Source organism: Mauremys reevesii, linkage group 3 (assembly GCF_016161935.1).
Source record: "Mauremys reevesii isolate NIE-2019 linkage group 3, ASM1616193v1, whole genome shotgun sequence".
NCBI classification, from domain to species: Eukaryota; Metazoa; Chordata; order Testudines; family Geoemydidae; genus Mauremys; species Mauremys reevesii.
Window position 1 is genome coordinate 194,804,078 of NC_052625.1, and position 27,664 is coordinate 194,831,741.

General features: G+C 39.2%; 1 protein-coding gene across 17 annotated transcripts in view; it reads left to right on the forward strand.

Moving 5' to 3' along the window:
• Positions 1-27,664, forward strand: part of SUPT3H (SPT3 homolog, SAGA and STAGA complex component) — a 448,093-nt gene that overhangs the window by 382,903 nt on the left and 37,526 nt on the right. For 16 of the 17 annotated variants that reach the window (XR_005595949.1, XM_039529531.1, XM_039529545.1 and 13 more), the window contains one exon: positions 270-380. Coding sequence is in view for 15 of the 17 variants with exons in the window: in XM_039529531.1 (XP_039385465.1) it covers positions 270-380 (111 nt within the window). In the remaining 2 variants the exon portion in view is untranslated. Of the gene's footprint in view, positions 1-269; positions 381-13,351; positions 13,438-13,884; positions 13,950-27,664 lie in introns of those variants that run through there. The other variant, XR_005595950.1, reaches the window with a different exon arrangement.

A 27,664-nucleotide genomic window follows, 5' to 3' on the forward strand; every position in this document is an offset into this window, starting at 1 on the left:
ACTCTTTTCCATTGCTACATACATCAGCACCGGGTAAAAGATTTAAGAGGACAAATATATTGTTCTCTGAGTCTGTTAAACAGAGGTCATGTAAAAGTCCTCTTTGATTTGTTAATAGATTTTTAAGATGTAGTGTGTGGCAACAATAATGTGTATCCTCAGGAAAAAAAAACAGTCCATTTTATAAAGGTTTATTTTCATATTTTGTGCACTGCAGGTCTGTTGTGTGTTTTTGATTTAGCAACAATTTATGTGTTTTTCTGTTGCAGAGCACTGCAGCTTGTGGTATAGAGGCTCAAAGCGATGCCATCCAGCCCTGCCACATCAGAGAGGCCATTCGGCGCTACGGCCACAAGATTGGCCCCCTTTCCCCATTCACAGTACGTAATAACAGAGTTATAAAAAGTTATATTTATAATCTTAAAGAACTTTGATTTTCAAGTGGTCAAATGAAGAAGCCTTGAAATTGTTGAGAGCAATTTGTGGTGACTGTAATTTTCTTTACAAAAGTGGCATAATTCTCTTGGGAAATAAAACTTAGTAATTTCTCTCTCTTTTTGGAAGGACAAAAAAGTTTTTTATTTTAAATATTATTTTCTTTCAATTATAAATTATGCTTTTTGTTAGCACTCAAATTTTCTGTTTTTGCAAAATTTAGGTTTACTGTTATTTTAAATTATAGGTATTGCAATATGTTGAGGAGCATTTTGTATTCTAAAATTAGTTACATGTCAGATACTGCTCCTATTGTAAGTTCAAATCTCAAGTGATACATTTAGGGTTGGAGAAAGAGCAGATTGGTTTCTTTAAACAATTTTGAGCCTCCACTGAAATGTAATAGAATTGAGCTTCCAGTAAAATGTTGATAGATTGTGAGGTTTTCCCATCAGATTTTCTACACAAATTGAAAATCCATTATTCAAAGCAGCCCCAAACAAATTATTTATTTAAATTTTCAGCTGATGTAAGCTTCAAAGCTGCCAGGTGTGTCTAATGTCATAAATTAGGAGCATCTCCTTATGACTGGCTACTGTGTGTGGCCTATATCCCTGCCTACTTCATAATGTCTCACAATTTAGAAGCGAGTGCATCTCACATATAAACGTCTGAGTCAGTAAAACTCAGAAGTAATGCTGTGTTCAGATCTGAATACCTGATATCCAGAAAGAAGTCGACGACTTCAAGGGATATGAGAAAAGAATATTCAAAATGATAAAGGGGTTAGAGGAAATCACTTATAAGGAAAAATTAAAACAAATAGAAAGGATAACCACATGCAATATGCTTCTACATAAGATAGCCGTCTACAAGTATCTGAAAATTGCCAGCATCAAGGAAGGAGGTTTGTTTAGGGGATCCCAAGAAATTATAACTAGGAGTAATGGGATAAAATTAAGAAAAGTAAGCTAAATTATTATTTTAATAATGCCATAGGTGTGCCTGGTGCTTTTATATGTAGGCCTATATGGTATTACATATATATTTTATTCATGATAGCTGTAGATACATTTTTAATGAATCTCTGTATATAATCTCAACTGTGTCATTTGCCACCCACAACTATTAGTTTAATATTATGTAACAATTTAGCACAGAAGTTACATTCCAGAGTGGTGCACAGTCTTTAATAATAGGTTAGGTGATATTCAGCTAAAACCCTGCAGATAGCCCCTAGAAGCAGAGAATGTAATGAAATACATTGTAAAGAAGGAAAAGGCAGCTTGCACCCAATTATAGTGAAGCAGCTTTGTTTTTCCAAAAAGCAACTAATTTATAGGTGGAGGTTTGAAATTCAGGAGTAGACTATCTGTGTCACCAGACAGGATGTTATTCTATACCCACAGGGCAGAGTGGGCATGCAGAGTACTATTTGAATAGTGTGATTTTTTTTTTAAATAGCCTAATATCTCATGAATAACCAAAGCTGTGCATCACTGGCCATCATATATTCTTGGCATTAGCTTCTATGGCTGGTGCTTGATGAGATAAAAGGCCACTGGTCCCTCCAAACAGGCCAAGAAACAGGGAATCTTAGGCCATCTACTAGATAGGTTAGCTTGCTGTAGAGCAGATCCTACATTTACCCTTATAATGATAAAGATGAGGAAGATCTTGTGTCAGAGGTATTAGAGTACATGTATTTAAACAAATCTATCTTTATTCTGCTTCAAGAATTTTCCCCTCTTGGGATATGTGTACGTATTTGGACCACTCACCCTTCTCCAGTCACACACAGTTCCAACAATATAAAAAGGGGGAGTTTCCCAAACTGCTCTTCATTTCCTTTATGCTGCAAAAGTACAGTGATCACAAAAGGCATGTGATGTTTCCCTTATCATTCCTGTTCTTTTTCTCCCCTATATAAGTATTTGTATGTAGTCAGTCAGTCATGTTGTCATTTTAAAAATGTTGTGCCTGAGCCATTGCAGCCACTGTCTGGGACACAGCTCTCTGGGGTGATTCCTTGCTCCCTAGCTGGAGATAAGAGTAAGGAGAGGAAGCCCATCCAAGTCAACATACACACCAAGACTACCTTCCTTGAACAGCTCCTCAGGGTTGAGAGAGGTTGGCTCTGGTGATGCCTTGGTGTCGGTTTCTCATTTTTTCCCTGCCTCATTCATCATAGAAATTGGAAAGTGTGTAGAAAATGTGGCAGGAGGCTGCAGTAAGAGTGATCATGGCTTCATGGATAAGGCAATGCATGGGGAATCAAGAGAATGAGATTTTATCCCAGATTCTGTCACAGATTTCCTGTGTGGCATTAACCAAGTCACTTAGATCAAAATGGTCTGAGTACAGCACTAATTGTGCCCAAAAATGAGGAAAGCACCCAAGTTTTGAGCATCCCAGCCCTGATTTTCAAAAGTGCTACATTAACATTGGCAGATGTTGTCAGTAGATGCTGCAGGTGTTCAGTGCCTCTGAAAAATTAGGCCTTAGCTGTCCCAAGTTGAGCACCCAACATTGGAAATTTTGGCCTGTAATCTTTTGTCTCAGTTCATCATGTCTCTTGTGGGCTGTAATACTTTGGTCTAATTTTGGTTGTTTGGTCTAGTGTAGGGATGCTGGGTATGTTGGTGGCCTGTGATATACAGGAGACTAGATGATTTGGTGGTTCCTTCTGGCCTTAAACTCTGACTCTATGGCCTGGTCTACACTGGGGGGGTGGGGGGGTAAATAACGTAGCTGAAGTCGACATACTTAGATCTACTCACCACGGTGTCTTCACTGTGGTGAGTCAACAGCTGACGCTCCCCCGTCGACTCTGCCTGCGCCTCTCACTCTGGTGGAGTACCGGAATCGACGGAAGGGCACTCGGAGGTCAATTTATCACGTCTAGACTAGATGCGATAAATTGATCCCCACTGAATCAATCGCTGCCTGTTGATCCTGTGGGTAATAAAGACAAGCTCTATGACGTATCTGCTTATGAGTTTAAATATAGTCCTCTACCTCACAGAGGTGTTGAGAATATACATCCATTAGTGTCTGTGAGAGGCTCAGATACTGTGCTGATGAACCCAAAAGAAAATCCCTTGAGAAAATTAAAACCAATTCTGTAGTTGGTGCAGCATTTGCATGTTGTGCAGTAAATAAGACTTGGGGCTGTACATTGAATGATGTGGATAAAAAGAAATATTGGAAAGCTGCCTCAGTCTAGGCCAGATTGTGGTATCTTACTCCTTGAGCAGTGCCACTGATTTCAATGAGACTGCTTGAGGAGCAGTTTACTACTAAGCATGAGAAATGGTATCACAATCTAGTCCTCACTGAGCGCCATCTGTCTGGTACACTGCATGACCAGCAAGCTTGTGGAAAAGACAGAAAGTGTACATGTAATTAAAGATTGTATTGTAATGCACATACTCTAGGGGGCAAATTAAGGTTGCATAAGCAATCTTAATTCTGGTGATGCCTAACTTTTGAGCGCTGGACTTTGCAACTTTAACAATATTCTTTTAACAACTTTAAAAAAAATAAAAATGGAATATAGATATAGAATAAATTAATTAAATAAGAGGATTAAATTAAAACCATTTTTTTTAGCAATCTGGAATTCTGCATTATTGTTGTTGTTATTTTGTATTAGTGTAGCATGCAGAGGCACTATCAGGACCTCATTATGCTCAGTGTTGTACAAATGCATTTGAAGACTTGGGGTGAAATCCTGGCCCCTCCTGAAGGCCATTGACGCCATGAAGCCAGGATTTTACCCATGGTCTCTCCCCACAAAAAGTTAGCCTAAAATACAAGTGATATACAAAGAGCTGGGTTAGACAGATATAATACAGTTATAAATAAGTTTATCAATACATTTGTTTACCAGCAGCTCAACTCCTCTTTAAGCTGTCCCCACTCTTCCACATGAGTATTTTGTTTTGTAATTAATAGGCCCTCTCACATAGTTTGCTGTGAGCAGGAAGGGGAAGGATTTTCTCTGCATCCTGCCATTTCCCACCAGTTTCCCTGGTGGCAACTTGCCATTCATGCTACCAGACCAGCAGTAAATCAAAGAAAAGAGCCAGCATTGGGCAGTGGAAAAATTGCTGATCTTTCTTACCAGTTATATACCAGCTCAGTTCAGTCAAGTAGAAGGGTTAGAATGTAGTATATTTAGAAACATAATTCTCCACTCTGATATATCAGCCAAAAATGATGTAACACCATTGAAGCCAACATACTGTTGGACTTTGTTTGTAAACAGAGGCAGGGTGATTAAGATAATAAAAGGCTTGTCATTAAATTAAGAATTGTTAATGATCCTGAAAGCAGTCCCAGGCACTCTAGTTAAAAGATAGGAAACAAAGAGTAAGAATAAATGGTCCATTTTCAGAATGGAGTGAAGTAAATAATGGTGTCCCCCAAGGGCTTGTACTGAGACCAGTGCTGTTCAACATATTCATAAATGATCTGCAAAAGGGGATAGACAGTGAGGTTGCAAAGTTACAAAAGTACTCAAGATAGTTAAATCCAAAACAGACTGCAAAGAGTTACAAAGGGATCTCACAAAACTGGGAGACTTGGCAGTAAAATGGCAGATGAAATTCAATGTTAAATGCAAAGTAATGCACATGGCAAAATTTAATCCCAACTATACATACAAAATGATGGTGCCTAAATTAGCTGTTACCCATCAAGAAAGAGCTCTTAGTCATTTGCAGTACTCTGGAAGCACTACATTTCCAGAGTACTGCAAATTTATAAGAATCCTTCTCTTTGTGCCTGTATCATCCTGAACTCATTCTCTAGCTTCAGAAGACTTAAAAAATTATCTCCAGTTATCAATGGGACAGACACAACTGAATAATGTAGCTGTCCTTAACATGCATCAAAACAATACCAGGGAACTAAAAGTAAATAAGATTGCTGACAGTTTCGTCCGGAAAACTACAGTGAAACATAAGGTCTTTAAACTGGAACATTAGTGAAGTTTACTATGCAGCAAGGGAGATTTAGATTAGATATTAAGAAAAACTTTCTAACTATAAGGATAGTTGATCCCTGGAATATGCTTTCAAGAGGTATTGTGGAAACCCCATCATTGGAGTTTTTTTGAGAACAGGCTAGACAAACAGGGAAGGTCTAGATATATTTTGTCCTGCTCAGCACAGGGGGCTGGACTAGATGACCTCTTGACATCTCTTCAGCTCTATCTTGCTATGAGTGTGTGGTGGCCAAGATCTCTCTCCAGTGCTCTTGATGGAAGAGACTCTTCTTCCCAAGTGATGGCATCTGCCAAGAATGAGGAGAGCATCCTGGTTGCAAAACTCAGGTATAGCTGTGGACAGTTTTCAAACTATTGAAGACCTTCCTTTTGATGGTCGATCCCTGCTTTCTGAAAAAGTGGGTAAAGCCTTACACTCATTTAAGGAATCTCAAGCTACTCTTGGCTCCTTACAAGTGTATACCACAGCTCCCAGGCTTCAACAACAGCATTGGCAGTATTATAGGCAGGTGTTTTTTACCCATCAAGGCAGACAGTTTTCAAAGCAGAGAAATAGGTCTCAGTGTACGAGATCATCTAATTCCAGTGCTATGCCAACAGCTCCACCTCAGTCAGCTACGGTCAAACAGATACATAGATTCATAAATTCTAATGTGTAAGGGACCGTAGTGATTATCTAGTCTGGCTTCCTGTCTAACACAGACCCATAGAACTTCCCAACAATACTTTCTAAAGCGCATCTTTTAGAAAACATCCAATCTTAATTTAAGATGGAGAATCCACCATGCCTCTTAGTAAATTGTTCCAATGATTAATAACTCTCACTATTAAAAGTGTCCTCATTTCCAGCCATTGGATCATCTTATATCTTTTTCTGCTAGATTGAAGAGCCCATTATTAAATATATTTGTTCCATGTAGGTGTTTATAAACCATAATCTGTGACCCCTTAACCTCTCTATTTCTACTCAAGTTTTCCCTGTTTATGCATCCCAGGATTGCATTAGGCCTTTTGGCCACAGCATCACACTGGGAGCTCACTGATATTAGCCACAACTCCCAAACCTTTTGCAGAGTCACTGCTTCCCAGGATAGAGTATTCTATCTGTAAGCATGGCCCACATTCTTTGTTCCTGGCTCTATATGTTTACATTTAGCCATTTTAAAAAAGCATATTGTTTGTTTGCACCTGCTTTACTAAACAATCCAGATTGCTTTGAATCAGTGACCAGGACCAGGGAGCTCTCTAGTTCACAGAGCTATGGGTGGTGGGGAAGCTTAAGTACTCTGGCTCTGTGCCTCTCTGTCCTCTGGCTAATGGTGAAGTGGGAGGCAGAGCACCTTGGCCTCTTCAGCCTTCTGGGAAAGCTTTTGTCAATTTCACTAGGCAAAAGTGAAATTGACTAGAGCTCTCCAGCGTTGGGGCACAGCTAGGGTGATACCGGTTTTGTGAAAAGGGCATCTTTTGTTGTAAAATCGTTTCGACCAACTCTAGTCCTGACTACTAGTCCCTTGCACTAGCTAGTATGTAACTTTGAATCACAAAAGCTGACTGTGATATTTGATTCTACTTCTGTTTAAAAGAAAACTGAGCAAACATAGGAAACATAACTTATTTTGTCAAGCAATGTAAGTTCCAATGGGAATATGCTTTCCAGCATGGCTATTATTTGTTAAGCATTAACAATGTACTTGGCACTGTACATGAGATTTAAAATATGGAAATATTCTCTGTCATCTGATCTTTCTCCTTTTTTTATTTCACCATTTTTCCCATCTCCTTCATCTGATGATTGTGATGTGTGCTCTTAATAAGGCAGTTTTGGAGAAAGAGTTGACTTGTGTAATTTATTCTCTAGCAGTATTTGATAGATGTTGGGTTGGACCTAAAGAGGACTTTAAAAGTTTCATAATCGTATGGTAACAGAGTGCTAACATTAAAGTAGTGAAAATGATCCGTTTGCATTTATTCTAACCTTAATAGTTATGTCAAAATGACTAACATAATTAGAGCATTTAGGTTTTTGCCTCAGAGCATAAGCCATAATGGAAAGCCGGCAAGTGTATGCTAGATTCCTCTGCACTCTATCATGTCTAAGATAGTCTAGACATATATTTTATCCATGTATTCTGTATTGACAGCTTATGGGTGGTGCCCTCTATTACCTAGTTTAAAGCATGATCCCGACTCCCAACCAGCAGCGATGTAAATGACTGATTTAAAACATAGTGCCATATAATTTTGCAAGACAGGAATGGGAAATATGTAACTCTTCATCATGTGGGATGATGTAATTCCATATGTTGTAATTGAATCCATTTTTTCTGTGCCACATGCATATTAGCTAAAACAGTAAGACATTTCTTCATTATTTCATTTTTGGGCTAAATCTTACTTCCTTATTCAGGCAAAAATCAATGGGAGTTTTGCCAGAGCAGGATTAACAGAATTTCTTACACTGAGATGTGAATTTATATTTGAGCCGAAAATTAAGGTAATGCTTTTATGAACTATAAAATGAAATGACACTTTTCCCACATTTTTTACTGAACGTGTTTAAGGGCTGGAAAGAGGAGAAAAAGTTTGAATCCTCACTTCTTAAACTCCTGTTCAGTCCAACTCAGGGCTCGAATTAGAATGAGTTTGGTGGCTTTAGGCCACCACTCACATAATCAGGTCACTTCATCATTCATTTGATGAGATAAACTCAAATCATAGCTACAGTGAAGAGTGAGTGCCCTAAATCATCATCATAATTGATAGTGTCTTACCTTTTGGGTTAAATCAGAAGTCATTGGAAGGTCTTTTTGAAAGAAAGCAAACTGCATTAGTTAGTAGTCTGATTGGTGTATGCTTCACCCTAAGGCCCGATTATAGACTAGCTTATATTTTACACCAAGGTAATGCCATTGATTTCAGTGTCATTTTTCCTGATTTATTTGAGTGAAACTGAGATCAGCTTTCGTCCAATGTCTTCATAGATATGAAAATGAATCCAGAAACTGTAGTAAATATGGTGCTTGTGTTAACTTGAAGAATCTGCAGGCACTTCGCAAACACTAATTAATTAAGACTTATAACATCCATATAAAATCTTCATTATTGTAAGATACAAAACTGTCAACGAGTGGTTAATATAGAGTCGTTCAGCTTTGATGTCCATTGTAATGATCCCATGATATATAATATGTTTTTCAAAGGAGCTACATTTAAAGAATATTGCAAAACTGGAGTTGATAATTTATAGACTAGAATATCCAAATATGACCATAAATAGTGCATTCAAACCATAACTATTTAAAACCAGAAACTGTCTAGGGCATTTTGTGCATTACTCAAGTTTAGCATTTCAATTTAGAGTGCAGATCCCAATGGTGAGCGATTCTAATATAATCTGATATGGCCACTAATTTATCCAGTGTTAAATGTTTCCAATGTGACCTTAAAAACTGAGTTTCTGTCTGCTGTCCTATGGCATTTTTCATAAGAGTATGGATTTCCCCCTTGTCTTTGGACAAAGTTTCCCTTTATCTCCCTCCTCCCTGCAATCTGTCATACAGAATGTGCTGCAGCACTGTGCTGCTACTCCAGCACTGGCAGCACTTGAGTGATGCTGCAGGCATGTTGTTCGTGAAGCACTTTGGGAATGTTTGGGATGACAAACCCTAGGTTCTTCCATCTGTTTATTGCACTTGCATGTGTCTCATTTTAATTAGATGTTTAGAACGTCGGAGAGCTCTGTTTGTACTTCATGTAATGTGATGGGGCCCTGATGTTGATTGGAGCCTTTAGGTGCTACCATAATAAACAGAATGGGTTGGTAAATGTTCATTGTTTAATGATGCCCATGGAATAGCAGAGTTATATCCAGGGGCGGCTCTAGGGATGTTGCTGCCCCAAGCACAGCCGCGGGACCAGCGGACCCTCCGTAGGCAAACCACCGGAGGCAGCCTGCCTGCCGCCCTCGCGGCGCCAGCAGAGCACCCCCCGCGGCTTGCCGCCCCAAGCACGCGCTTGGCGTACTGGGGCCTGGAGCCGCCCCTGGTTATATCTAAGGCTATGATTTTGTTATGGTTATTTTTAGTGAAAGTCAGGGACAGGTCACGGGCAATAACCAAAAATTCACAGAAGCCCATGACCTGTTCCTGACTTTAACTCAATGGGAAGGGAGGGAGGGACCAGCACCCAGGGCTGCTGGGGCTCTGGGGTCTCCCCTGCCACCACTGCCAGCTGGGAGCTCCAGAGTCTCCACTGTGCCCACGGTGGCTCAGAGTTCCAGGGTTGCCCCTGTGCCCACAGCAGCTCGGAGCTGCAGGAAGCCCCCATCACCTGCGGCAGCTTGGAGCTGGGGGGGAGCCACTCATGGTGGCTGGGAGCTGCAAGATCTCCCTACCACATGCAGCGGCTGGGAGCTGTGGAGGAGTCACCACCCACAGCATCTGGGAGTTGTGGGGTCCCTAAACTGCCCAGCAACTGAGAGCTGCTGGGTCCCCACCAGCTGACACCCCCAGCCACGCTGCCCCCGGGGCTGAAGCGGAAAATGTAATGGAGGTCTCTGGAAGTCACAATTTCCGTGACCTCAGTGACAAAATCTTAGCCTTAGTTATGTCCAATCCTGAAGTGCAGTCTGATTGGAACTGAAATACAGCAAGTGTTTAATAGTGTACAATGACACTAATAAAAAATAGTTTAGGACACGAAGTGAAGGATACTGTATGTAACTGAAATTACCTTGGGCTAGGAGTATTGCCCCCCCACACACACACACACTCTTATCTACCTTATACAAGACTCTGTTTCTATGCTGAATACTAATGCACACCTTCTCTCCAAGTGTCTGAACAGTAATATATCTTATCTTATGAACTCAATTTCTCCTCCACTAGACAGAGCTTAGCTTTTCTTTGATCTATAATAATTCAGTCCAGAATTAGCATGTATTGGAGGGGTCTGGAAATCTGTTCTGGAAACATGTTCATATTCTTTCAGCTTATGCCATTATATGTTTATAATAAACTTCTTAAAAATCATGGTGCTGAGTTTTGGAATTTCCTGATTAGAGAAATATCAGTATGCTGATAATCCTCTTGCTTTGGTTGTTCTGCACACCACTCCTTACTCTTAGGTAGTACTTGCATGCCTATATTATTTATTACTGTCTGCATTAGTCAGATTTGTACTGAAATAAGTGAGTGTGACATTTCATACTAGGAGTTTCAGAAAGACTTCGTTTCAGACAATCACAGCTTATAGGCCCCAGTGTAAATATGTCTGTAAAAGGATTTACACTGTGGCTCAAAGTGTTAAAACTAAGAACCAGTAAAAGATCATTCAAAGAGCTTAGTACAATTTCTTTGCAGTTAAAGACTTTTTTGTTGATCAATATTTCTAGTTATAAATATCTTTTTTTAACTAACAGAACTGAATACTAATTAATCTCTTCATAGAGAGTGCCACAGAACATTTGGGGCAGAGACTGATTTTATTTGTGCCTTGTACTGTGCTGATCATGTTGTATGTAGATAACAAATAGTAAATTTAATCACTCCAAGTAGTTTTTAATGGTACCTGCTGTGCATGCAAGCAAGTGTGAGTGTGTGTGTGTGTGTGTATGCATGTGAAATATATAGTACAATCAAATAGTAATGTTTTTAAAGAACTTCATTTCATTTTGAATGAAAGATGCTACAAAAATATAAGATCATTACCATCAGTGGCACCAATTCAGCAAACCACTTAAGGAGATGCTTAAATCCATCCCATTCAGCAAAGCACTGAAGCACATAGCCACATCTTTTTAAAACTTTGATAAAGCTGGTACCGGAGCTTACTGGTTTCCAATGATCACTGATGAAAAAGAAAACAACATTTATGAAACATTACTGGCATGCCAATGCTTAGCTGTTGGTTGAGCCTAAAACACTAGAATAGTGGCAAGTAGATTTATTTTTTGGTGGCAAAGAGAGATTAAACTTTTTAAAATACTAAGGTAGTACACATTGTTGGGATCATGAATAAATTAATATGATTCAACATAAAGGAAAGATAAACTGGTACACACTCTATAAGAGATCAGTAAGATAAATTGTACAGGAAATATAGAAAAGCAAGGGTGCTTCATGCACCCCATATCAAATGTGTAAAGATTTGTCTTTACATTTGCTCTGTAAGCCATCTTTCATAACTGGGAAGGTACCTGGAAGTTCAATCTTGATTATTGTCAACATTTTCTGCATGCTGCAGCCCAAAACAGTAGATGAGTCTACATTAGTAAGCAGTTTGGGAGTAAATGCTGCAAAATTTGTTTCCAGATACATAATTTGCATACATTACAGGTAAAAATTTCAAAAGCACCTCAGTGACTTAGAAGCCTAAGTGCCATTTTTAAAGAGATCAGACACTAGAGAAGACAAAGTCTCATTGAAAATGTGAATGAAATCCTGGACCCAGAGAAATAAATGTGATTTTTGCCATTGAATTCATTTTGGCCAGGATTTCACCCTTAGTGCAGAAGTTACTTTTCAAAATTAAATTTAGGCTCCTAAGTCTTTTAGGTGCTTTTGAAAATGTTACCCAAGGTGTTTATCATCAGTTACATATGATTTAACGTATGTTTTAATTACACAGAAAAAAATCTAATTAAACCATTTTGGTTTTGGTTCTTCTTTTTCACTTTTAAAATGAGTATTACTCTTGTGTGTTAAACAGTTATAGTTACTTTCCTTCCAGTATATTTCAGGGTATTGTCTATTACTTGTTATTCCATAATATAAACACTTTGTATTTGGAAAATATGAATTATTATTCTATAAAAACACTAGGAAGTCAGATCTCAGTTTGAAAATCTTGTTCCCTTCCCCTCACCCCAAAGTTCCTCTTTTCAGATTTATGAAAGAAAACATTTCTTTCTGTAAAAGGTTTTTGTATGCCAGCATCTGGAAGTGTTTATTTCAGTGGCGTGTAATCTATCTGTGGATTTAGTTAGCACCAGACCCCCTTTTGTGTACTCCTGACTTAAAATTTTTATAAATGATCTTGTTGAATTTCTGCCAGCGTGCACATGGTTTGGCTGATTGCTGCATATATCCTTTACCTGCCAGTCACCTTTGATTTATATTCCTTCCCCTCTGCTTTTGCCTTCCAAAAATGGTGCCACTGAACTGTCCTCTAAATCATCTTATTGGATAAATTACTCCAAGATTAGATGGTACATTTTTGGGTGCTTTATGGACAGAATACAGCCTTATAATCCATCCTTACCCACTTTCTGTAGAACCATTTAGGAAGGAGTATTGGACAAGGGAAACTCATGCTATCACTACTTGTTCATTACAAATAATTCTTTAAAATACTGTGCAAAATGCTGCAGGTTTGTGCAGTATTTTATTGAAATAAATAAACAGTGGAGATTCCTTGTCCAGGACTCCTCTCTGAATGGGACGACTCCTGAGAATAAGATCTATATGATTGGCCCCTAGCGTTAATATTCAGAAGAACTGCATACACAGGATTAGAATTTAAAACTATTTTAAAGCATTTAATTTGGGAAGGATTTAAAGGTCTATTTACTACACATGACAATATTTTTGATTTTTAGAAGCTCCATTGCCCTCTTTAAGTTCAACAGCTAAACATTTTCAGGATGACAAAGGTTTCGTAAGCTTTACTTAATGACATTACTAATTTGGAGGGTTTTATGAAGTTTCCTGGAGAAAAGCAGGTGGCTTGGCAGTAATTTAAAAGTTTCACTATTTGTGGTAGCGGTTTCAAGGGGTTTCATATTTCTAAAGAGAGAGACCAAACAGCATATTGCTTAAGAGTATCTGACACAATGATGTATCATTCTGGACTAAGTTTCCAGGAGTTCAATGGCCATTAAACATGTTGTTTGACTTTATATTACAGTTTCCCAGCTGTCTCTACTGGGGATAATCTTAACACTCAAAGAGAATTTAGTAATGAAAGAGTTAGCACACAGCGCTGATGAAACAGTAAGTTGCCTAGATAATTTTATTAAACAGGAACATAGATTTTTAGATAACACAAAAATGTCTTTTAACTACATATGAAAAGAACTGGCTCACTTTCTCTGGAGCACTAGGAAAGTATTTACAAATGATCTGGATAGCATTTGATATCCTGTGGGGACATTTAAAATTCTTGGATTGCACATACATCAGTGTCTTAACACACAACACAGTACATGAATTGTTGCAAGCAGCATACAGGACTTCTAGGCAGAATAGATGTGGTCCTGTTCGGCCAGGAGATGTTGGCATAAAGTGACTCTGCACATGAAGTTTTCACTCCAGGACTGCAAAAGACAACTACTGTAATAGGTTTTCACACACTTAGTGCTGGCAGTGCAAGGGCTTGTTTAGTTACATGTGTGCAGCTTGCTCTTTCACATGAATGTATCTAATTGTTTATTTCTTTAGAGTCACATCTCACAATAAAAGAACTTCTGGTTTGGCCACTTGAGAAATTTTACTAAATCCGTTAGGAAAAAAGAAGCACAGACAAGACAGCTATAAAGTGCACGTTAGCTGTAACTCTCCTAGGAAACAATGCAGCTCTGAATGTGGTAAACCATTTATAACCTTTAAATGTTCAGCATGGCTTTGTTTAAATACGTATAAATATATATAGCCAGATTTTCATTATCACCAAAGGCTCCTTCTGGTAGTGTAGAAGGACCTTAATGTGGGAGTATGTTACACTTACTCTATCTTTAAGTTCCTTTACGCTGCCAGAGTGATGTAAAGGGAGTAGTATACATGAGAATCTGGCCTCAAGGTTTCTGTGGTACTAGCCCAAAATACACTGCAGCAACACAGATGCACACTTTATGGCTATTGTAGACTAGTATAGTACTAATGCAAATACAGTCGGATGTCTGAATGATAGAGTAACTCAGTTATATCCATTAGAAATTTCAGGAAGTTGTATCAAAGTTAGGTACAGAAACATGCACATGTTATGTGTAGATTGTAACTTCCATCCACACAATGTGTACATTCTGGATATGCACTGTCAGAACAATAAATAAATATTAGTGAATAACTGCTAAGCAATTTGAGAGAGATTCTTATGAAGAATGAAAATCATTCCTTTCTTGCCACTAGTTAGGAAAATAGTCTAGATTCCCTGACATTTTTGTATTTTGGTGGGTCTGTTAATGCCTGTTAGTCTTAGGATAAAAATATTATGTATTTGGACATCAGTGGCTCTTAGCCAAAGTGACCAGGGACACAGCCCCATACTTTGGATGTTCCTAAACCTCTGACTGCCAGAATATAGGACTGGATGATGGGGGATGGATCACTAGATAATTGCCCTCTTCTGTTCATTGCCTTTAAAGCATCTGGCACCAGCTACTATCGGAAGACGGGATGCTAGGCTAGACAGATCATTGGTCTGACACAGTATGGCCATTCTTATGTTCTTATAGACAATTATGCAATATAATGTAGGTTGATATAGTCGCAAGTCTGTAAACTTCCCTCAGCTTCTCCTTGATATAATGATCATTCATTTATATATTTGTCTTTCTTCCTGAAAGATCCCAAAGCACTTTACAAATTTAAGTTACACACAGCAGTCAATTCATCCATCACTGAGACTGAGCCAGGTCTAAGGTGAAATGTAGCAGCTGTGCAATGGTACACAGAAATGCCACAGAGCTGTTTAGGACAGGAAGTGAACAATCTAGTTGAAACAGCCAGGGAATTACAGAAACCTAGAATATAATTACCTGTGTTGGAATTAATGTCCCTGTTTTAAGAAAATTCCCATGGAACCTTTAGTTTCTACAAGTAGTTAGGAATTTGGTTTTAGATCTTCTAGGACTAGAAAGATATGGACTTTTGTGTTGAGCTTAAATACCTAAGTTTGGGCACAAATCAGGTATTAGGAATGTCAATATACAAAAACCTGGAGGAGAACACTTCAATCTCCCTGGACACCCAATAGCAGTTCTAAAGGTAGCCATCCTGCAGCAAAAAAACTTCAGGACCAAACTTCAAAGAGAAACTGCTAAACTTCAGTTCATCTGCAAATTTGACACCATCAACTCAGGATTAAACAAAGACTGTGAATGGCTAGCCAACTACAAAAGCAGTTTCTTCTCCCTTGGTGTTCACACCTCAACTGCTAGAAGAGGGCCTCATCCTCACTGATTGAACTAACCTCATTATCTCCAGCCTGATTCTTGCTTGCATATATACAGGGGTGGCTCTAGCCATTTCGCCACCCTAAGCACGGCGGCAAGCCGCGGGGGGTGCTCTGTCGGTCGCCGGTCCCGCGGACATGCCTGCGGAGGGTCCGCTGGTCCAGCGGCTCCGGTGGACCTCCCGCAGGCGTGCCTGCGGATGCTCCACAGAAGCTGCGGCACCAGCGGACCCTCCACAGGCACGCCTGCGGGAGGTCCACCGGAGCCGCCTGCCACCCTCCCGGCAACCGGCAGAGCGTCCCCCGCGGCATGCCGCCCCAGGCACGCGCTTGGTGTGCTGGGGTCTGGAGCCGCCCCTGCATATATATACCTGCCTCTGGAAATTTCCACTACATGCATCCGACGAAGTGGGTATTTACCCACGAAAGCTCATGCACCAATACATCTGTTAGTCTATAAGGTGCCACAGGACTCTTTGCTGCTTTCATGGGAAACCAGTGACTTGGTCTACCTTTGTGAAATTAAATTGAAGAGCCTGATGGGCTGATAGGCTTTTTACTTAGTTAGGTCTCAATTCAACAAATCTATTAAGAACACACTTAGCTTTAAGCCTGTGGCTATGCCTAATTTTCATGGGACTTAGGCACGTGCTGGAGCCTTAGAGATGATTAAAGTTAGAATATTTTGAAAAAACAACAGGGAGTCTGGTGGCACCTTAAAGACTATAAGAATTATTTGGGCATAAGCTTTCATGGGTAAAAAACCCACTTCTTCAGATGCATCAATATTTTGAAAGAATCTCAAAGTTTTTTTACAATTATTTTTTTAAATTTCACTTCCCCACTAGGAGGTAGTTATACATTATGCCCTTTAATTATTTACTCCAAGGTCCATGCTCTAATGTGTTAATATTTTCTGCCTATATCCCCAAGATATATCAACATGAAATATATTTGGCCTTTATGTGATTATAGAGTCTTTGGCATTGGTATTTGACATGAATTTAGCATTACAACATCAGGAGGTTGATTTCTTGGTTTTCTGCAACAAAGGTGTCATTGCAATTAGGATACTGTGCCTCCTGGGTTGTTGTTTTTTTTAAAGCCAATATAAGATATTTGCAGCACTTTTCTCTGTTTTATATTTCTCTCATACATACAGTTGCGAAAATACTTGCTTTAGGCAACTATTATATAGCTGAATATGAATAGTTTACATAACTGTCTGACTAGTGTGTCATGCAGAAAACTAAAGTAACAATTTTGTTTATGGACTAATACAGTGAAATTAACATTTAAAAAACAACAAAAACCGGGAAGAGTAAACTTAAAATAAATCAACATTATAATTCCATCCACTGCTTCAACCTTGATCATCAATAGTGTCAGAGTCAATAATAGCTAGACTTACAGCTAGATCTCTGCGAATGAGTGGAAATAGCGGTGGGCCAGACTCTGCCCTGGCTACATGGTGGAACTCCTTTTGATGTCAGTAGAAGTTTAATGCATGAATCAAGTATAGTAAAAGGGCCTTGTTTATATAAAGTAGGTTTAGAATCCCCTTGTGGCCCCTTTTTTTTTTTAAGTTTAACATTGAAATTATGAACACGCAAGAAGTCAAAAGAGCTAAAAATTAATATTTTGGTATGCAGTGACCCTTGCTGGCATCTTGATTTCTGTTTGTGATATGCGGAAACAGAAAGTGAATTTTCTGAGCCATTAAGAAAATGGTTATGGATGTAACACCTCTTATATTTAGTTAACAGTAGATCTTTCAGCTTAGAAGGATTTCTGTTCTCCTTATGTAATTAATGAAAGTGTTAAAGGCACAGTACTACGTTGGGTTGGAGCAGAAAGGATACTAACATTCATACTGTAGGAGAAAAGGGAAAACTTTTCAGAAATATCTTTAAGGGGAACCAGCATAAGTATAAAGGATGAGTGAGTGGGAATGCAAATAAGACAGCTCAATTGGGTTCAAGAATTTTTCCATCTCGTTTTCCTCCATTTCTGATAGTAAAAGTATTAAAAAACCAAATTATGCATCACATAACTTGGTTGTGGGACATGATTGTCTGCAAGTACGTTAAAGGTGTAAGAACATAAGAGTAAAAGGAACTATTTAAGGTGACACACAGAGTTGAAATGAGGAATTTAAAATGGGATGAAATCAAGAAAGGCACATTTCCTGACTCTGCAGTCTATAAGACATTGAAATAGTTTTCCAAAGAGACATTTTGGAAATCCTACTGGCTGCTTTAGAAGTTTAGACATTTAAAGCTAGATAGGACAGAGGGAACAATAGTGCATTGCCAGGGGGCTTAGACAATGTTGGTCATTATCTGAAATGGAGGCAGAGCCCCTGCCAGGAATAACAGAATGCAGAAACTAAAAGAGTTATCAGATTACCTACTCCATCTCATTGCTGATGCTGCATTGTTCCATATTATATATTTACTAATGTTACGTCCAGTCTAGTGTTAAAAGTCTAAAATGAAGGAGTTTCCAGTACATTCCTTAGAGACTGTTCCACACCCCAATATATTTCACTGTCAGGAAGATACAAAACCTAAAGTTTCCCTTCATTAATTTCATCCCATTACTCCTAGTTATACTTTCAGAATCACAGTGTAATAATTTATCTCCTTCCTTAGTGTTTACACTCTTCAGCTATTTATTGACTTCAATGGGACCCTCCCTTATTTAGTTGCCACTTAATCACACAAGAGAGAATGTTTGTTTATTTTTCAGTTTGTGAGATGCAAATATTTACATCAGTTAACAACCACAAATTAAAACATAACTTACTGTTCGCTCAGGAGGACTCTGAGAAACTCTTCAAAGCATAGAAGAAATTTCACACACACACAACCTGCTTTAGGCAGAATCCTGAATTAATAGATTCTGCCCACCTTAGAATGTTCTGTAAACACCCAGCCTCCCCAGCACTAAATTCACAAATAGGACTAAATTTTCAAAAGTGATCAGTGATTTTGAGCGTGTCTGGTTTTGGTTGCCCAGCTTAAGACTCCTGAAAGTGGTCTTGGTAGTTAGCAAACTTGTGTTCTCTTGTACCAATAGAAAACGGCTTCCATAGTTAAGGGCCTCTCGCTGAGAACTTCCTGCCTCCAACTTCAGAATTTAAGTTTTGGTGCCACAGAAATGGATGGATCAATAAGGGGGGGTGATGTGTTGAATTTAACTTTTGGCACAGTTCAGGCACAAAAGAAATTATTGCACATTAGAGGTCTATATACAACTGCTTCTACCAGCTTATTAACACCTCTACAGCTAAAAGAGGAAGATACCTGTAACTTGCTGGAAGAAGCCATATTGTAGCAAATATAATCTATATAAAGTAGAGTGCTGACACAGGCCTGGTAGTGTGCTGAACGTGGTGACGTCTTGACAGGATTGCCATTATAGATAATAACCGATTTGGACACCAGAAGAATAAAAGCCTCCGGGGATCTATATGTGTGTGTTATATAGGAGAATGTGATAAAACTGCCAGAAGCAAGCAATATCCATGTGGAATTATTACAGTATGAGTAGCCTGGAACTTGCTAGCTTTTTATTCTGCCCCAGTAGAAAGAACCCCATTCTAAATATTTTGGGTGCAAGAAAAATATTTAACACTGACTAGTCCTTAGGAATGTTTCATAAGTTGGCACAAGGAGCAGACATGATTAGTATGGAAGTAGGGTACGAGCTTTTGCGAAAACGTATGTAGTCATAAATTCAATACCCTATTCTCCAAGTGGCTGTGTTGGTAAGGAAGTTTGAATAATCTTGCTGTTGGGCATATAGCAAAATACAAATGTCGTGGAAAGATAATGCTTGCTGCCACTTTAAGAAGTTTCCCATTTGGAAGTTTACTAGATTATTGAGGAAAAGATCTATCTGTGCGTAGGCATTTGTACAGGTCTTACCACCGTAGTATTTAGGTGTTTACAAGTATTAGCACAATAAGCTCTTTCTAGGAAGTAATTTCTCTGTCCAACTATAAGTGACTAGATCTGCTGCAATGATCACTGTGGGAACAGAACAGAGAAACTGGATGTCATAACAGATTGGTAATGAACTATGAATCCCTGTACTTGTAGTCCACTTGTCCAAATCCTCCCACTTTGGAAGTGAATGCTAAATTTTCTATAGCGACACAAGGCTTAATTTTACTGGGACTTTCAATTGTTGGGCCACACCAGAAGAAAGACAGGAGGCAATGGATGTGATTTAATTAGGCTCCAACTTTATTCACTTAAAAGATCTGGAAGTACCCTGCAGTACCTCGTGCAGTGCATCATCATTTCCTTAATCATTTCCACATAATCTCCAACCTGATCCCAACTATCCTATTGCTGGGCCTCTGCCATCCTCCCCTCATAAGAGGGTTAACATGGCTAAAGAAGGAGGGGGATTGGCTCCCTGCTATACCAGGCATAGGATCCTCTAACCTCTCTTCCTCAGCTCCCTTAAAGGATGCTTTCCTTTAAACCCTTTCCGCATAATCCCCAGCCTGCTCACAGCCATCCTGCATGAGGGTTAAGGGGGCTAGAAAAGGAGGGGGTTGGCTCCCCGCTGTACGAAACGTACGAGCCCTGAACACCCATAGCTCAGGTCCTGTAAGGAATGTTTTCCTTTAAAACCTTTTCCAGTTCATTGTATCCTATGACCATATAACTTCCATAACGAGCAGCTGCAGTGGACATCTGTCACAAGGAGGTGCAAGTAATTTAGATTGTCTGCCTCCTCCCCACCACCTATCAGGTTCCCAGATATTCCTTCCTTAATATCAGACAAAAATATATCTGCTCCCTAGTCAGATAGGTGAACCCCATCCTCCCTGAATAACTTGGGTCCCAGTAAGATATGTCCAGGGGAATAATTACAAATCCTCTTGGTCACCTATGAATTTGGCCACCTCCCTCTTCATATACCCCGAGCCTTATCCACCTGAAGAGACTTCATTACTCCCCGCCCTACCCGCCATTGCAAACTCTGTTTAGCCTAAATAATTATCACCACTGGTAAAAATCCTAGATCTACACCAAACCCCTCTTAGCCTTGGTCATCAAGTCAACTCGTACATCATTTTTGCCAATGTGAAAAAGAATCATAGCCAGTGCCTGCTCATGGGCTGCCAAAGAGTGTACAAGTGGCATCAGCTGGTCTCAGAGCATCCCTCTCCTTGAACCAGTCCCTTGTTCCCTTTAGAGCGCTCCTCCAGCCATGCCAACTCAGAGCTGCCTCACTGCTGAGCCCAGCTGTGAACCTGAGGGCCAAATGCACAATTCTGTGCCCATACATCCAGTCACCAATGCTGTGCTTGTTCATGTGATCCTGAAAGAAGGAATTAAATGCAAAGAGTTCAGCACATAAGCCACTGAATTATCCTCCTTAACAGGATAATTCATGCATCCGACGAAGTGGGTATTCACCCACGAAAGCTCATGCTCCAATACGTCTGTTAGAATATAAGGTGCCACAGGACTCTTTGCTGCCTCCTTCACAGGGAGCTCCAAAATTGTGTGTGTTGAATGCCACCACTGATCATCTTGATTTATTGGGCTCTCATTCGTTGTGCAGTGGGTGTAACAATGCATTCCTGAACTGAGTCACCAGGGGAATCTCAACAATACGTATTCTTTGGCATTGCTATGAACTGGAATTTCCTTCTCCAAGGTAACTCCCTTCCCCATGAGGAAAAAGTGGCACCTACACAAAGCAAGTCTGTGCTGCTTTGACTGGGCAAATCGCAGCCTCCCCAAAAGTCTTGCCATCTGTTTCCAGCTCTTCCCCTCTCCTCCATCTTCCTCTACCTCTGCTACTAGCTGTAAGGGTGGGGGGAGCCCTTAAAGGGGCAACAAACCCTTTTCTTCTAGCCAGCCAGACCTGGACCCACCCCATACAGTTGTGGTGCACTTATTCTACACCTTTCACCAGCACTAAATTCCCACACAGGCCTAAATTATCAAAAAATGACTAGTGATTTTGAATGTGTCCAATTTTGGGTACCCAGCTTGAGCCACCTGAAAGAGGCCTGCTTTTCAGAGGATGGGTTCTCAGAACTTTCTGAAAATAAGGCATGTTTCAAGTATCTCAAGTTGAGCACCCAAAAACAGAGGTTATTCATAGTAGGGTACTCATAGAGTAAAAGTGCAGGTTTATGGCTTACCAAATGTGAATTTGAGAGGTCCTGGTGTATGGCTTTCATGTGACATAATTTACAAATGTGCAATAATACATTTGGGGGAGTTGTTTGGGAATAATAAGGTTCATTATCTGTTTATTCATGCTGAGTTATGTGGCAGATTCTGATCTTGCTTACTTCTGATCTTGTGTTACTCTCAGAAGATCCACAATTGTCCATGTACAGTGACTAAATACTAATAAATTAGATTCTGGGCCAAATGCACAGTTGGTGTAAATCAGTGTAACTCCTTGAAGTTGATGGAACAGTGCCAATTTATACCAGCTGAAAACGTGGTCCATTGTTTCCATATAGTGCCATGTTCAATATATCTGCTCTGTACATGTCTCACACATTGAGAACAAAACGTGCTAAAACACCACCTTAATTGCAGTAGTGGAAATAACAAGTTATTTCCATTCTTTGGATGTCATTGGCACATTTCCATTTTGTCAACATAATTAAAATGTATTAATATTAATCTGGTAAGTACCATAACTTTACCTAGTGGAAAAATAAAATAAAAAGGGATCATGAGAACATTTTTTCAATATCTGTTTCGATTTTAACACTTTATATTGTTGTGAAATGTTATAAAAATGTGTCATTATGTTATTAGCCTGTTAAAAAAACAACCAGCAACATATGCTAGTTACCCTGATTTTTCTCAGTCTATTTATGGGGATGTTTTATCAAAATGGCTCTTTTAAAAGTTATAAAGATGTAATACTCTCCTAAATTAGGTCATAAATGCCTAATTTGGAAAACTAATACATTTTATTATTTTTCAGGTATGGGATTATGTATATTAAAATATGCAGCTGTTACCAAGTCTGGCTTCAGTATAACCGAAACATATTGCATTATAAAATCTGTTAGTGTCTTTGTGTATATATACACTCTTTATATACACACACACACACACACACACACACACACACACACACACACACACACACACACACACACACACACACACACACACAAAGATTTCTGCATTTAAATGACTAATGGACACTTGTCCAATATTACTTTGGAATAACATGGCTTAATTTTTTTTTAAAATGAATATTTACAAAAGATTGAATATACAGCTAAACATTGTAGCCTGATTTATAAACTGCATGCATCCAATCAGGGCTGGCCCTAGACCATACGGCACCCCAGGCGAGGAGCGTCTTCAATGCCTTCCCCACCATTTGTTAAACTTTTGAATACCTTATTTTTTATTGCATGTGTAGCCCATTTCATTACTTTGATGCACGATTTGCATGCATGGTTTATCCATGTCATAAGACAATAAATTTGCATGCTAGCATCTCTAAATCTGTATTTATTCATGCCATATATAAGCAAATAAAAAAATTCATTTCATCTAAGTTTATAGAAACTTTTTAATTTTAAGAATAACTGAAGTGTACTAACATCAAGAAATTGAACTGTGTGCCAACATTGGGTGGACCAGTATTAAATAGTGTTACAATAGGTGACAGCCTTAGTATATTAACCCTAATCCTGTAGTCCAAAAGTCACTTTTCTCACCTTTGCCCTTATAAACTGAAGCACAGTGTCAGAGAGCTCCAGAGACTGGCCAATGGCATTTTCAAGCAATAAAATAGCAAACAAGGTCAGTCTCTTATGGCCATCGTTGATCGAAGACATGTTTTAATAAGCCTGAGCTTTGAAAAGCTGCGCTCACCACTCATGACTGTAACTGGCAGTGTGAGCAGAATCTTCAAAGCTATCCACACCTTAGAAAAAGTGTTCTTCAGCTCTGCATCATGAATGAATTGGAGAACTTGGAGTGGAGAATGCCCATGCTGCAAAACGTGATGGATGTTGTCCAATTTGACAGAAAGGTCTTTATAATTAACATCCAAACAGTCCCCATGTGTCAGCATCCAGTGGAGGTCTGTACAGTTGTTCAAGAATGTTTTCCTGTTTGCCAGCAGCTTACTAAGGTCATACAGGAGAAAAAACATGTCTTTTCATGGTGCTGCATTTGTCCAGACTTTTCTACGATGGACACTCAAGCAGTGCCAACAACCGAGCAAAAAAACCTCCCTCTTGAATTTTTCTACCGAGTTTCCCCATCACCTCATCTCTGCCTCATAACCAAACAGTTTTTTCTTCTGATGAATACGAGTTTCCTTGCGGACAGGCTCAGGTCCTACGTTTTCCGACATTTCTTTGACAACAGTGATGAGCATCTTCAAATCCATTGTTTCTATAGGTCACAACGAAATCAAGGCAGTAGTATTCTATTCATCAAAGTAATAGTGGTCATAATGTCCATCCACTGAGTTTGTAATGCCTTGCTTACAATGTTTACTTGGAAGAGCACATCATGCCAAATTGAAGTCAGTGATCTGGTTTGCCAGGCTTTGTGTTTCATGTCGGACTCCAGCTTCGGCTTTACTCAACTGCTCCAGTTCCATCAGGGCGTTTTAAACCTCAGTCACTTGGTACCTCTCTGGCCTTATGCTGTCAATGCAGCTCTCCCAGAGAGTGTCACTCAGTGGCTTCACAGTCAGATCTATCACATTGTCCATGAGGATTTTCCACCTGATAGTTGACGCTGAAATCAGGACGTATATCCTTTGCAGTACTCCAAAGAGAGATACTGAATCTAAAGAAGATGACGCTGCATCTGACACAGCCAGGTTGAGGGAATGACAGCTAGAAGGCATGAAGAAATCTCTTGGATTCAGCGCAAGGATCCTGGAAGCCACTGTTTTTTCCCTTCATGTTTGTGCCATTGTCGCTTGGCTGCAGCAATCCTGAAACCTTATTTTATTCTCATTCAGAATATTCATACGCAGTTCTGTTAGGCCTTTTCTGGTTGAGTCATCCACAGACCAGAAACAGATAGTGTTCCTTTACTTGGATAGAGCCATCATCGTCATCAACAAAACTTACTGTAAATAACATCTTTTCACTGTGACTAATGTCAGACATGTCCATTATCACAGCATAGTCCTTTAGAAATGTGTGGCAATCTTCCCAATTTATATATTTAGGTAAAGGACTAAAGGTTTTTATTCGTAGTGGGGAAACAGAAGATACAATCCCACACTGGTAGGAAATCCTGTCCATTACAACACACAGAGTTTCCTTGTTTTGTCAAAAATGTTGTAGATATGTTCTTTTAAAAATAAAGTAATGTGAAGAGTCTATCTTAAACCAACAAAAGCAAGAAAATTCAGCGTCAAATTTTGAGTCCATCACAAGCACATCTTGTCAGGATCAGTATATAATGAATATGGCCCTGATCCTGGTGGGTGCAGAGAAGCCCCTGTTGATGGATTTTTTTTAATTGATTTGTATTGATGCTCCATGTGGGCTCATGGGCACATCTGCCTATATGAGCTTCCAGAATCAGAGCCTATATAAGGCAATCTTCGGGATGTTGGCTGTGGTACTTAGTTAATTGATTAGTATCCTGATTACGTTTCTTTCTCCACATAGTCTGACAATATGATCTTAATCTGGCTGCAGAAACTTTCCTGCCTGTGGCCATTTATTGCCCAAAAGTGTGTGAGGTGCTTTACAGAAACACACAAAAAGATGAGGGCTCTGTCCCAAAGAGTTTACTGTCAACTTGGCTTGTGTCTTTTTTAGGTAGACTGTATATAATTTCATGTGATTTTACTTTTTGTAAATAGCACCTAGATGTTAACATGATAGGAACTCAACAAAAAAATAAATAAATACAATTGTAACAGTTCCTCCATATATGCAGTCTCAGTGCATATATCAATAAGCATCCACAATGGCTTATTTGGAGGAAAGATGTAGTTAGCTATGTTTATATAGGGTGTGAATTGTTAAAATATCATGAACAAACTAATGGCATTTGTAATGACATTGAAGCTGATTTGATATCCATGTTTGAGATGGAAGAGAAAGAGTGATAAAAATGAGGGGGGGAAATCAGTAATTCTTAAAATCTTCCATTGATCTCTTAGTGGGCTTCTTATGACATGAATGTAATGTCAGTGATTTCACTTCATATTTCAGGAGATACTTCTGTTGATTTCAGATAAATAAATATGGGTTTTGTGGGATTTATCATTTCAAATGTTAAATGCATTCAAGCAGTTTGAGACACTTACACCCAAAAGTTAACCGGTCTGAATGTTCTTTTGAGACAATAAAATATCATGGAAAGTTTCTTTACATCAAAGGGACCTGTATCCACACACATCCATTTCTAGCCCCAGAGTTTTCTCCATATCCACAGAGTCACCTTCAATTTAACCTTTAAGTTATTTATGTTTAGAAATAGATCTGAGTTGCCAAGTTTGGATCCAGTGTTTCACCATGTTTTGGTGTGTTTTAGAGTTGGGTTTTCACATCCATAACCAAATTTGCATTGAATTTTGGGGTGCTGGGGTGTTATGTTCCAGTTAAGAAGTTTGCAAAAATGCAGCAGAACCCTGGTCCAGGTATCTCTAAGCTTTTGGGACTGTTTGATGCTAGTCTTGAATTAAATAGCATGGGCCTAAATCTCCATAATGGTCTTTCATTTGGTCTCCATAATGGTCTCCATAATGGTCTTTCAATCTTAATTTGCTTTTGGTATACTCATCAGGAGGATTGGATGGCTTTCTACTCTTCCTATCCTTCTTGTACAATCCTAGCAAGACTGTCCCTGTCCACAATATGGTTACGGTTGAAACCATGGTCTAGTGCATTTTTCTTGATCAGTGTGAACAGTTTTTTGTTTTGCTTTTCTCCTGACAAGCATGCTAGAGACTACACATTAAGCTAGTCTAGCATGGTTTAATTAACCTAGTTGGTCATAGCAGCTGTATTGTCTACCACCTGAGTGTAGGAAGGGCTTTTGTCAGAAATCTCAATTAATCCATCATCATTTGATTTCAGTATACAGTTAAGATAAAAATGTTATAAAAATAAGCTATATTGCCTATGAACTTAATCTTTGGTGGATCTGCCATTTAAAGGTCATGCTTTTTCTGGCTGTCACGTTATACAAATGCTTAGTAAATTGTGAGTCACTGATAAGTCCAGGGCCTCACTCAAACTAATCAGATTCTATGAAGACAGCATAAAATATGCTGTGAAGTGGCTTCAGCTCCAAAGATCAGCAGTCAGTTGTGAGTGTCAAACAGTGCTCAAATCAGGAATTTGTGTATCTGAAAAGATCAATATTGTGTAAAACTCAGATCAGTTGAAAGCCTCTCCAGTGTTTTTCTGAGGGAGTTTCATAACAAACTATTGCTTTCAGTGGGTGGATGTGCCTGTTGCTTCACTACAGCCTGATAAGGTATCTTATGGCCCACCCCTTGTTGAGGCTCATTTCTTAATTTATCTTACCGTTAAATGTCCATAACAAAACGTAGGCAGAGTGAAACTCAGTAAATAGGTTTTTTATGGCTCCAAGGTCATTTTTTCAGATAGCTTCTCATGACGAATTTTTCAAATCCAAATTGCTTGTTATGTTCATTTTGCTTCGCTTTCATCCAAGCATTGACTTTCAGGCATTAACACTTTAGCTGTGGATATTTTTCTAGGCCTAAATTTGGCAGATTGACTTTTTCCTCCCTGATGAAGCTAGAAGGAGTATTTCCAAATCTGTCAGTGGTCCCACCGCACCCTTTGCTATGGGCAACCCCTGCAGCAAAAAAGAGCTAGTTGTGGCTCCTTCTAGCACCTGGGACTGACACTCCTGGGACTGCCAGAGGAGAATGCTTATGAGAAAATTGAGGCAGTCCCTGGTGCCCAGGTCTGAATATATTGCTGCCGGGCAGCAGTAGACCAGACCTTTAATCAGCAGCATTCTCAGTATACTGCCAAGTCTTTTGTCACTCTACAAAGTGCATAACTGTTCT